General features: G+C 49.3%; 1 protein-coding gene across 2 annotated transcripts in view; it reads right to left on the bottom strand.

The window, feature by feature from the left end:
- The window catches only part of PDHX (pyruvate dehydrogenase complex component X), a 31,123-nt gene extending 18,308 nt beyond the window's left edge, over nt 1-12,815 (bottom strand). Inside the window, exons 1-4 of one of the 2 annotated variants that reach the window (XM_054400204.1) lie at nt 12,756-12,815; nt 5,764-5,847; nt 2,385-2,485; nt 399-604 (exon numbers count right to left, since the gene is read on the bottom strand). In XM_054400204.1, the coding sequence (XP_054256179.1) occupies nt 399-604; nt 2,385-2,485; nt 5,764-5,824 (368 nt within the window). In that variant the 5' untranslated portion in view covers nt 5,825-5,847; nt 12,756-12,815. Of the gene's footprint in view, nt 1-398; nt 605-2,384; nt 2,486-5,763; nt 5,848-9,092; nt 9,117-12,755 lie in introns of those variants that run through there. The other variant, XM_054400205.1, reaches the window with a different exon arrangement.
- Nucleotides 12,816-13,009: the final 194 nt, after the last annotated feature.

Raw genomic sequence — 13,009 nt, 5'->3', positions numbered from 1 at the left:
AAGAGCATGGGAGGGGTTTGTAGTGTGCCATTTGTTTGTGGCCTTCCTATCCTAAATAATAAGCAGAAACCAAGGAATAAGCAAAGAGAGCAGCTGGTGCATTAGCATCCAGTGTACAGGAACACAGCTTCTTCCTAAACCCAGCCTGGCCTCCTTCACAAAGCAGCTGTCTGCTGGAACAAAAGCACAGCCACAGAAGGGGTTCCCGTAAGGTTACATTGTCCAGACTGATTTATTGGGCTCACAAGCAAAAGCCAGGCAAGCTTTCTTACCTGATCAGGAGAGCATCTCAGTGTACAGCAGCCTAACAGCAGGTGAACAGGGACAAAGGATTCCTCTTGCTTCAGCCTCACTAATCTAGGTAAGAGCTGTACCTCCAAACAAACACACAAACTTACTGCAGCTTTCCAGGCTGCTGCTCCAGTTTAGGAGAGGCTGAAACTGAAGGGGCTGCAGGAGCTGAGGGAAGCTGAGGAGCTGGTGGAGCCAGAGAAGATGGATCACCAGCATCAGCTGGTATTTCAACTTGCTTCCAGTCCTGCCCTTCCTCTACCAGCAGAGCAATCAGCGAGCCCAGGCGTACGTTTTTGCTTCCTTCTTGCAGCTGCATGGAAGGAAGGGAGAACATCGAGTTACACACTGTGCTGGCCAGACAAGAGGACCACAAATGGAAAGCTGGACACTTCAGACACATGGATGGCACTTCACCAAGAAGAGAGAGCCCAATGGATCCTGCTGTTAGCAAGCTGACTCATGACTGAAGTCAAGGACAGCTGCTATGATAAGGTGCAGAATATTACCCAGTGCCCCCCAAATCCCACACATCTACAGGCAGCCTGCAGAACTCAGAGCCAACGGGTCACAGACTACCAAGAACCCCCAAAATGGACTGGCTCCTGCAAACAAACATGGCAATGGCCCCCAGCATGGTCACAGCTAAGCTGAGGAAGTGTGGGTCTGGAGGATCAAGGAGTGAGGTGGAGGGGAACTGGTTGAAAGAATGGAGTCAGAGAGTTGTGGTCAATGGGACAGGGTCTAGCTGGAGGCCTGTGCCCAGTGGAGGCCCTCAGAGGTTGGTACTGGGATCAGTGCTGTTCAATATATTCATCAATGACCTGGATGAGGGCACTGCCAGCCAGTTTTCTGACAACATCAAAGTGGGAACAGTGGTGACACTCCTCAGGCTGTGCCATTCAGCCAGACCTGGACAGGCTGGAGAGCTGGGTGGGGAGGAATGGAATGAAATCCAACAAGGCCAAGGGCAAAATCCTGCACCTGGGAAAGAACAACCCCATGGACCATGGGGACTGGCTGGGGACTGACCTGCTGCAGAGCAGCTCTAGGGAAAGGGAGCTGGGGATCCTGATAGACAGAAGGATGCCCATGAGCCAGCAATGGGCACTTGTGGCCCAGAAGGGCATCCTGGGCTGCATCAAAAGCAGAATGGCCAGAAATGGGGAGAGAGGATTCTGCCCCTCTGCTCTGTGAGACCTCACCTGCAGTGCTGTGTCCAGCCCTGGAGCCCTCCACACAGCAAGGACATGGACCTGATGGGAGAAGATCCAGAGGAGGCCAGCAAGATGATCAGGGGGCTGAGGCACCTATGCTAGGACAGGCTGAGGGAGCTGGGGGTGTTCAGCCTGGAGAAGAGAAGGCTCCAGGCAGACCTAAGAGCAGCCTGCCAGGACCTGAAGGGGGCTCCAAGAAGGCTGCAGAGGGACTGTTTGCAAAGGGCTGCAGGGACAGGACCTGGGGCAGTAGTTTGAAATGAGAGCAGAGCAGATTTACACTGGATATGAGGAACAAGTTGTGCACCAGGAGGCTGCTGGGACACTGCAACAGGTTGCCCAGGGAGGTGGTTAGGGCCTCCCCAACCACCCTGTCAAGTGAGGCTTGACAGGGCTGTGGGCAACTTGCCCTAGTTGAGGATGCCCCTGATTACTGCACAGAGGGTTGTGCTAGATGACCTTCAGAGGTCTCCTCCAACCCAGACCATTCTATGATAAGCTGTAGATGTGGTGCTTCAGGACATGGTTTAGTGGTCATGGTAGCTGGGTTACAGCTGGGCTTGATAACCTGAAAGGTCTTTTCCAACCTTTGTGATCCTGTGATTCTAAGAAATGCCATGAGGCGTGACATTGCACAGGCCTCCTTCCTAAGGTGCAACACAACATCAGTCAGGGGAGTTCAAAGTCCACTAAACACACTTAGGGTCAGGTACCACAAGTCTGCTACTTGGAGGAACCAGCAACCACTTCTCACCAGGAATGCAAGCAAAGGCAGGCTCTAGTCTGAGCTGAGCAGAAGGAAATCCAGCTCCCTAAAGTCATTTCTGAGGCAGTGTGCTGAGTGAGGGTGTGAAGGCAGAACAGCAGAAGCCCTACCAGTATCTTAGCCAGCACCCCATCATCACTGGACTCCATGGTGACCACCGCTTTGTCCGTCTCGATTTCGCACAGCGCGTCCCCGGCGCTCACTGCCTCTCCTGCAAAACACAACAGCAGCACGCTTCAGCCTGCCCTGCCCAGCTCCTGAGCCAGGGCAGGGAGCTACTGAGCCATCTGACACACCCTAACCTCTCCACAGCCAGGGCATTCCCCCTGACTGTATTCCAGACTGACCATGCTGCAGCTTTCGTTTCCAAGTGCAAACTGGACAGGTTCAATCCACAGGCTGAGGTCAGCGGGATGAGCTTTAACAAGGTCAAGTGCTGGGTCCTGCACTTTGGTCACAACAACCCCAGGAAGGCTCCAGGCTTGGGGCAGAGTGGCTGGAAAGCAGCCCAGTGGAAAAGGATCCTGGGGGGGCTGGTTGAGAGCTGGCTGAAGGTGAGCACGCAGTGTGCACAAGTGGCCAAGGTGGCCACCAGCATCCTGGTCTGGATCAAAACCAGTGTGGCCAGCAGGAGCAGGGCAGTAATGGTGGCCCTGTACTCAGCTCTGATGAGGCCACACCTTGAGTACTGGGTTCAGTTCTGGGTGTCACAGGATAGGAAAGACACTGAGGTGCTGGAGGGTGTCCAGAGAAGAGCAGCGAGGCTGGTGAGGAGTTTGGAGGGCATCATACAAAGAGCAGCTGAGGCAGTTGGGGTTGTTCAGTCTGGAGAAGAGAAGGCTGAGAGACCTCATTGCTCCCTACAGGTCCCTGAAAGCAGGTCAGAGTGAGGCTGGTACTGCTCTCTTCTCCCAAGTAACCAGGTCCAGGGAGACCTTCGAGCTGCATTTCAATATCTGAAGGGGGGCTATGGGTAGGCTGGGGAGGGACAGTTTAGAAGGGCCTGTGGTGATAGGATGAGGTGCAATGGTTTAACCACAATGAGAGTGGTGAAATACTGGAACAGGCTGCCCAAGAATGTGGTTGAAGCCCTACCCTTGGAGACATTCAAGATCAGACTCCATGTGGCCTTGGGCAGCCTGATCTAGCAGAGGTATCTCTGATGAATGCAGGGGAGTTGGACAGGATGACCTCTGAGGGTCCCATCTGGCCTGATGCAACCTGTGAAGCTGTGCCTTTGGTCTCCTGGTCTGCCAGTCAATCATCTTTCATCAAAGTGAAATCCATACACAATAAAGAGAAGGGATTAGAACCACAGCTATTAGAATGACTTCATTGCCCAGAGGAATCCGTAAGAAACGTCATGAACAAAGAGAAGGAAATGGAAAAGCTGTCAGCTGGAATCAGCATTTCTCCTTCTGCTGTTCTGCACTCATCTGTTCATCCTGGGGAACCCTGAAGTCAAAACATTTCACATTTACACAAAGAGCAGGGAAAAACCTCAAGACAGCATCCTGCCGACCTCTGGTGGTTGTGCACTGGAAACAACATCTCATCCAAGGATGGAATGGCCCAGGCTGGAAGGGCCTCAGAACTCACCTCCTCCAACCTCCCCACCATGGGCAGGGACACCTCTCAACTAGACTCAGCTGCTCAAAGCCTCATCCAACCTGACCTTGAACACCTCCAGTGAGGAGGCATCCATGGCCTCCTTAGGGAGCCTGTTCCAGAGCCTCACCACCCTTGTACTGTTCTCCCTCAGCTCCAGTCTAACCCTGCTCTCCCTCATCTTCAAACCATTCCCTCTTGGGCTGTCTCTCAACACCCTCATATAAAGTCCCTCTGCAGCCTCCCAGTAGGATCCCTTCAGGCACTGGAAGGCAGAACAATGACACAGAGGCCTCAGAGGGTCTCAGCCTTCCAAACCTGCTGATCAACATAACAGAGGGAATTGCAAACAACACCCTCACCTCCTCTAACAGCAGAAAGGAAAGCTCCCAAAAATAGGATTAATTGTTGGAGAGCAGCTCTGGGGAAAGGGATAGCAGGATGCCCACGAGCCAGCAATGGGCACTTGTGGCCAAGAAGGCCAAGGGCATCCTGGGCTGGATGAGGAGGACTGTGGTGCACAGGTCAAGGGAGGTTCTCCTCCCACTCTACTCTGCCCTGCTGAGGCCACATCTGGAATATTGTATCCAGTTCTGGGCTCCTCAGGTCAAGAAGGACCTCAGGGAACTGCTCAAGAGAGTCCAGCCCAGAGGCACAAAGCTGCTGCAGGCAGTGGAACATCTCCCTGTGAGGACAGGCTGAGGGAGCTTGGGGCTCTGGAGCTTGGAGCAGAGGAGCCTGAGGGCTGCCCTCATTGCTGGGGAAGAAGATGTCCAGGGCAGTGAGGGGAGGACAGAGCCAGGCTCTGCTCAGGGATGTCCAAGGACAGCACAAGGGGCACTGGGGGCAAGCTGGAGCAGAGGAGGTGCCACAGGAACAGAAGGGAAAACTTTGTGACTGTGAGGGTGCTGGAGCCCTGGAGCAGGCTGCCCAGAGAGGTTGGGGAGTCTCCTTCTCTGGGGACTTTCCAACCCCACCTGGATGTGTGTGCTGGTTTGGGGCCAGACAGATCGTCTCTTGCCCCGAAAGGGACAAAAGAATGAGACTCACACAAGTGGATTGGAGAGTAATGGAAAGTTTAAATGGAAAAGCAATTGGTGAAGCTACAGAGAACTACAAGCTACAAAGCATAGTGACAAAGAGTATCCCAAAGCGTACAGAACCCCTCACAGAATTCCCAAAGCTTCCCAATCCTTCCCTTCTTCCCACCTGAGGGTAAACCCAAACCCCCCAGGGCTCTTTCTTCCCCCTCCCACTGCTAGGCAAGTCTCAGGCTGGCCAGGTCTGAGACTGCCCCCCCCTCCATTCTCCTCCTGGCATTAGGCCTAGACAGGCCTAAGAGGCCTTGAGGATACTCCCCCGGCATTACCCGATAAGAGAGGACATCTCCCGTGGGAGCAGAGGGAAGAAAGAGGAAGAGAATGACTTTGCAGATGGCCTTATAGGGTGCAGGATTTATGGGTAGAAATACGTCGTTTCCTGTGTCCACCCCTATGGGTGGGCACCCAGGACACCAGAGGTGTATCTCATGCGGCAGTGGCAGGGGGCACCCAGCCTAAACTGCCACAATGTGTTCTGTATGACCTGTGCTGGGTGCTCCTGCTCTGGCAGGGGGGTTGGACTGGAGGATCTCTGGAGGTGCCTTCCAACCACTAACATTCTGTGAGTTTGTGTAATGCAACCTTTTGGAAGACAGGTGAAGTAGAAATGTTTCAAGAACCAGTAATTTCAAAGCAGTAGTATTGAAGAAGGCAGCATCCACAGACCAAATATTTTGCTTCAAAAGACTGAAGCACAACCAGAAATAATTCTTAATAGTACAGAATAAATTCATACAGCTGAGGAACTGCAACAATTCAGCCACAGAAAATGCTCTCTTACCTTCCTTTTTTAACCATTTCACAATGTTTCCTTCTTCCATTGTAGGAGAAAGCGCAGGCATGAGAACTTTAATACCAGGTGTACCTGGAAAAGAAGCACAGACATTTTTAGACCAAAGAAGAGTTCTTTAGACCAAAGACTTTTCCAGTATGATCATTGTCTCAGTTTACAGCTGAACAGAAATCAAACTGGGAGGCAGGAAGCTGAAAGTTAAACAAGAGATGCATGATGAGGTTCTTTTTTAAGTTTCCCCATAAGCCCTGTACTCAGCACTTAAGAAATCACACCTTGAGTCCTGGGCTCAGTTTTGGGCCCCTCACTCCAAGATGGACATTAAAGGGCTGGAGCAGGTCTAGAGAAGGGCAACAAAGCTGGGCAAGGGTCTGGAGAACAGGGCTGGTGAGGAGCAGCTGAGGGTGTGTTTAGTGTGGATAAGAGGAAGATGAGGGGAGACCTCATTGCTCCCTGAACGGAGGTTGGAGCCAGGTGAGGGTTGGACTCTTCTTCCTAGTAACAACTGATAGGAGGAGAGGAAATAGCCTGAAATTGTGCCAAGGGAGGTTCAGGTTGGACATTAGAAGAAACTTCTTCACTGAAAGGGTTCTCAAAGCCTGGCACAGGCTGCCCAGGGAGGTGGTTGAATCCCTGTCCCTGGAGGCATTTCAAAGAGGCACAGATGTGGTGCTGAGGGCCATGGGTTAGCACCAGCCTGGGTAGAGTTAGAGAATGGTTGGACTGGATGATCTGGAAGGGCTTTTCCAACCCAACCCATTCTATGGTTCTACCATTTCTAGGTTGCCTTTTCCAGAAGCATTTTCAAATGTTTATTCTGGAGAGAAGACTGAGGGGAGAGAAGGCAGTGGCACTGCAGGGCAGCAAGCTGGGTGCCATCTAAGTGGGATTCTTCTGAGGACAGGGCTCACAATACACCACATTGCTCAGCTTCCCAGCACATCACACCTCCTGTCATCTGAATCAGCAGCACCCTGACACACCTCTGGTCACACAAGAGACAGCACCTTGCTGAAATCTGAAGGACAGTTATGAGCCCAAAGTGAAAATAATACCTAAAAAGAGGTATTTAAGGGGAGTTTTTCCCAGCACCTGACTGAATTTTGAGGCTCTTCAACTATGATACTGCATCTGTATTCAAGCAGAGCACAGAGCAGATGTGTCAGCCTGGACTGGGATCTAGGACTGGCCCAACCTAGGTGTAGAACCTTGCACTAAAGAAAAGACCTTTGCAGGTGGTTGGTAACAAAGTTTACCAGACCCTAGGAGGCTCAGGGGTCGGTACTGGGACCAGCATTGTTCAATCTATCCATCAGCAACCTGGATGAGGGTGCAGAGGGCACTGTCAGCAAGGTTGCTGACCACACAGAACTGGGAGCAGTGGCTGACACCCCCTCAGGCTGTGCTGCCATTCAGCCAGACTTAGACAGGCTGAGAGTTGGGCAGGGAGAAATTGAATGAAATCCAACAAGGGCAAGGGAAGAGTCTTGCACCTGGGAAAGAACAACCCCATGGAGCAGGAGAGGTTGGGGACTGACTTGTTGGAGATCAGTGAAGGGGAAAAGGACCTGGGGGTCCTGGTGAACAGCAGGATGCCTATAACCCAGCAATGTGCCCTTGTGGCCAAGAAGGCCAATGGCATCCTGGGCTGGATTAGAAGGGCTGTGGTGAGTAGGTCCAGAGAGGTTCTCCTGCCCCTCTACTCTGCCCTGCTGAGGCCACATCTGGAATATTGTGTCCAGTTCTGGACCACTCAGTTCAAGAAGGACCTCAGGGAACTGCTTGAGAGTCCAGCAGACAGGCACAAAGCTGCTGAAGGCAATGGATTATCTCCCTGTGAGGACAGGCTGAGGGAGCCTGGGGCTCTTCAACTTGGAGAGGAGACGACTGAGGGAGATCTCATTCATGTTGATAAAGATGTGCAGGGTGAGTGCCCAGAGGCTGGAGCCAGGCTCTGCTGGGTGATGCTCAATGCCAGCACAAGGGGCACTGGGTGGAAGCTGAGGCAGAGGAAGTTCCACGGAAACATGAGGAAATATTTTGTCAATGTGAGGGTGCTGGAGCCCTGGCGCAGGCTGTGGAGTCTCCTTCTCTGGAGATACTCAAAATCCACCTGGATGTGTTCCTGTGTGATCTACTCCAGGTGATCCTGCTGTGGCAGGGGGGTTGGACTGGATGATTTCTGGAGGTCCCTAGCAACCCCTCACACTCCTCCTGCAGAACAAACCCCCACACAACAGGACACCTTCTCTGTGCCCATTTCATTCAGAAGAGCTCTCTGGCTCTAACAGTCCATGGGCTGGCCCTGCAGGAACATCTAGCACCCTAACCCCTGATGTCACAGATGTTTTCCATTCAAGCATTCACTGCAAGGTCACCACACTGCTCAAATTACAGAATAGTTTGCATATGGAAACAAAGAAACCCAGCACTGAGCTGCTAGCAGTTGGAATTCTGCATCTCCCAGCTGGGATTTGCAGACAGGTCCCAATCCCTGTTGTTGTCTGTGGCAATTACAGCTCAACATTGATCACTAAATAGAAACTAAGGTGTGTGGCATAAAGCTGACAGCAAGTAGTTAAGGAACCACTGACAGCTCCTAGTCACCTGCAGACAGCAGGTTGTGCAGGAAAAACAAAAAAAGAGAGAAAAAAAGAGGAAAACCAGATGAAAAATAAATTAAGAAATAAAAATAGGAAATTAAAAAAGTAAAAATATAAACCATACCTAAAAACAACAAAATAAAATTTAAATAAAAATTAAACAACAAAATAAAATTTAAATAAAATTTAAAAAATAAAATAAAATTTAAATAAAATTAAAAAAATAAAATAAAATTTAAATAAAATTTAAAAAATAAAATAAAATTTAAATAAAAATTTAAAAATAAAATAAAATTTAAATAAAATTTAAATAAAATTTAAAAAATAAAATAAAATTTAAATAAAAATTTAAAAATAAAATAAAATTTAAATAAAATTTTAAAAATAAAATAAAATTTAAATAAAAATAAATATAAAAAAATAAAATTTAAATAAAAAATAAAAAATAAAAATAAAATAAAACCCAAATTGAATAAATAACCAATAAGACAAGTAAAATACATTTTAAATACATTAAATGTAAAAATTAATTTAAAAAATAAATTAAATAAGCAATACATTAAATAAATTAACACTAAATGAAGAAGTAAATTAAATATATTTTAATATTAAAAATAAAATAAATAAAAATTAAAGGAAATAAAAATAAATTAAATAAATTTTTAAAATAAATTAAAGAAATATAAATAAGTAAAGTTGAGGCTTTACCCCTACCCTGAGAACCACATGGAGGTTGGCTTTGCTGGGCTTGGAGCGGGCTGCTTTTGCTGCCATATCAAAGAAAAAAAACAAGAAAAGAAAAGTAATAGCAATTAAAAAAAACAAAGGAAATATAAATTCCTGACAGTCAGAACATTTTAGGGATGGAAGACTTGAGATCTCTGATAAATCAATCAATCAATCAATCAGCTGAAGAAATTTTGAAATGGGGCTCCAAAGGAAAGAACTTTCCCTGCAGAAATAACCCTGGGAGCACTGGTAAGCCATGGATCAAGGACACCAGGAAACTGCTTTACTTCACTTGGCACAGAGCTCCCCCTCCTGCAGCCTGATCTGAACTGTGCAGAATGAAATGAAGTGGTAGCAGCTCCAGCATCTATTCCAGTGAGGCACCAGAAAAGACTTGAACAACAGACTTGGCAACCCTGTGGCACTGATTGAAACAAAAAACAAAAAAAAAAATCAATTTCTAATTGCATTCAGCTGCAGTCAGCAAACTCACTGAAGAGATTCCCAGAGAGCACAGTTGTTAACGTGACTTGGAGTTTTCCAAATCTTTTCATAGCTCCAAAACCCAAGTCCTTTTGAAACATAAAAAGCATTTCTTCTCTCCCTGCCTGCTAACAAAGTCCTGGGGGTTAATACGGTTTTCCAATTGGTTTGCATATTGCTTTTGAAACTGGGAGCCCTACAGGGCAGTGCAGAGGCTGCATTCTGAACATGCCCACTTCAGGGAAGATGTTTGAAGCCATGCACAGCTGCCTTCTGTTCCACATGTGTGTCAAACCATGCTGCAAGCAGCCTTCTGCCCCAAGTGTTGCTGTTCACACTTTTAATCACACCAGCAGCAGGCTGCCCAGAGAGGTTGTGGAGTCTCCTTCTCTGGAGACTTTCCAAACCCACCTGGATGCATTCCTGTGTGGACTACTCTAAGTGGTCCTGCTTTTGGCAGGGGGGTTGGACTCTTTCAACCTCCAATGTACTGTGATACTGTGAACTAATACCCATGCTGCTGCCCAGGTGTGCAGCCTGGGGAAGGCATTCTGCTGGAAGTGAAGCTGATCCCCAACCCAGACAGCTGCAGTCAGCTTAGCTTCCTGATCTGGCTCCTCGTGTAGCAGTGTGAACACATCAGGATCCAAAGTGGACCATGGGAACTGGCATAGAACTTGGGCTAAAGCAGCTGTGGAACTACAATCCCAGTGGTTCTGCAAGGGAAAGAATGAGGTGCACTTCAGCTCCATTTCCTCCACTCCTTCCTCACCCCCTGAGCTCACCAACCTCATCTCTTCATTTAGGGCTCATACATGGGGGTGTCCACGGTCACGGAACTGCAGCAGTGCTGCAGTTTAGAGCCTTGTTCTGCAGCAGATACACAACCAGATACAGAGCTACAACCATGGCATTCTTTCAAAGTACTTCAGTGACTTTTCAGCAAGTGACCACACACATTCAAAAACCAGCCCTAAACTTGTCTCTAAAAACAACACAAAAGGGCAATCTGAAATTCACTTAATTCCCTTCCCCCAATAACTGTTAGAGAGAAGAGCTAAGAAAAGGAGTCCTTGCATCCCTGCAGGTTGGTTTCACTGTCCAGGCAGTGCATACAGGCACTCCAGGAGGTTGCTTTTTTGTGATGGGTAAGTGAAAAGTGATGGCAGCTGACACAGGACCTCCAAGGGGAGCTTGTTGGCATTATGGACCAGAGAGCCATGAGCACAGGAAAACTGAACCCCAGCCACCAGCCACCACTGCTGTCAGGATGAGCTGTGTTATTACTGATCAGCTGTTTGTGCCCCATCTAAGAGGGACACAGAGCAACTGGAGCAGGCCATGAAGATGATCAGAGGGCTGGAGAACCTCTCCTATGGGGACAGGCTGAGAGAGTTGAGGCTGTTCAGCCTGGAGAAGAGAAGGCTCCAGGGAGACCTTAGAGCAGCTTTCAGTACCTGAAGGGGGCTACAGGAGAGCTGGGAAGGGACTTCTGACAAGGGCTGGGAGTGACAGGATGAGGGACAATGGCTTTAAGCTGAGAGAGAGGGGATTGGGACTGGAGAGTAGGAAGAAATTATTGACAGTGAGGGTGGGGAGACAGTGGAACAGGTTGCCCAGGGGGATTGTGAATGCCCCCTCCTTGGAGGTGTTCAAGGCCAGGCTGGATGAGGCCCTGAGCAACCTGGGCTGGTGGGAGGTGTCCCTACCCGTGGCAGTGGTGTTGGAACTCAATGACCTTCAAGTTCCCTTCCAACCAAACCCATTCTAGGACTCTTATGAATTATCTGAACAAAGGACAAAAGGAGGAAGCCTTAAACCCCCTCCACATAGGCAGCAGCTGCTGCTTTAAAGGAAACCCTCTGTGTATCCAAGAGCACTTGTTCTTGGGGTTCACCGCTGAAGAGTGGAGTTGGAGCTGGGCACAGCATTCCTGCCTCCTTCCTCCTCTATGAGGACATTCAGTGCACACTTGGATTGTATATTAAGCAGCCTAAAAAGCAGGGCTTTAAGAGCAGACCACTGCACCTCTGTGACATCTTAGTAACTACAATCCCAGAAACCCAGCAACAGTGAATGCTGCACTCAAAGCTGTTCAAGGTCATGGCCTCTTTCTGACCTCCTTTGATACACAAACAGCTACAGCCTGGTCACGACAAAGAGCCTGCAATTAACTGGACAGGGATGCTTTAACTTGCCCCACCAGAGAGCAATTTCATAACTTCCTAAGACAGACTCTACAGTAGAGAACTAAAAGATTTACTCCAAGCAGGCATCAACCTGAAGACTACAATTGTTTAAAACAAACCAAAAACAAAAAACAGAAATTGACAGACCTTGAACATAGGGACATGGTTCAGTGTTGACCCTTCAGTGATGAGTAGAAGGTTGGACTGGATGAGCTTGGAGGTCTCTTCCAATCAGATGTTTTCTGAGATTCTGCGATAAAGGCTGAATCTATTTTTCTCTTTCCCCATAACCAAAAAACAAACCCAAAACCTAACCAACCAAAAAACTAAACACAAACCCAACAACAAAACCTAAACACAGACAATAGCTTCCATGCCCTTCTCCACCTGAAACAGTACTTGCAGAACAATGACAGAAAACGGTGGGATTGCCAAACAGTGGGTAAAAGCAACCCCCAAAACTTTAAGTAATTATCCCTACACCTAGAAAATACTTTCCCACCCCCCGTTTTCTTATCCATAACAGAATATTTACATATTGAAAGGCTGGGCCTCTCATCAGTGTGGTTTCCTCTCTAGACTCCAAATCCTTCCGTTTTTCCCCTCAGCTACCACATTCTCCAGACGTTTAATAATTCTCATGGCTCCTCCCGAATTCTCTGCCTGCAGGCCACGCTCTTCCTGAGGTGCTTTTAGTTTCCCTCCAGAGACCAAACCACACCGCAGCCTGCTAACCTAACTCATCTGCAAAGCCTCTCAGCCACGTCCCAAGCAGGCACTTCGCTGCTCGGTGACACCGGAGCTCTTGCACGGCGACACCAGGGCTCCGGCTGGGCCCTGCCGCCCTGTGCATCCAGCTGAAAGGCGCCGTCACCTCCCCATCACGGAGCACACCGAGCCTCCCACCCCGCCTGCGGCAGGTCAACCGCACAGGCACACCTCTAGCGAACAGCGCAGGACCCAGCCCGCCACTCACCCAGTAGCTCCGGGCTCCCGTGCAGACACCTCCAGCCTCCCCGAGCGGGGAAGCGCACGGCGGCGTCCAGAGCCGGCCGCCGTGCGAGCAGCAGCCTGGCCACCCCCTTGGCGCCGCAGCTCCACCACCAGGAAGCCGCCATCTTGCCTCTGGGCGCCTCCCTGCGCCGGGGCTGTCTCACTCACTGCCTGAGCAGGGGAAAAAAAAGGGCTGCGCACCCGCCTGCGCCTGGGCAAGCCCTCCCCCTGCACCAG

This window comes from Indicator indicator, chromosome 4, assembly GCF_027791375.1.
Source record: "Indicator indicator isolate 239-I01 chromosome 4, UM_Iind_1.1, whole genome shotgun sequence".
Taxonomy (NCBI): domain Eukaryota; kingdom Metazoa; phylum Chordata; class Aves; order Piciformes; family Indicatoridae; genus Indicator; species Indicator indicator.
The sequence above is the reverse complement of the archived record's forward strand: the minus strand, read 5'-3'. Positions and strand labels throughout refer to the sequence as shown.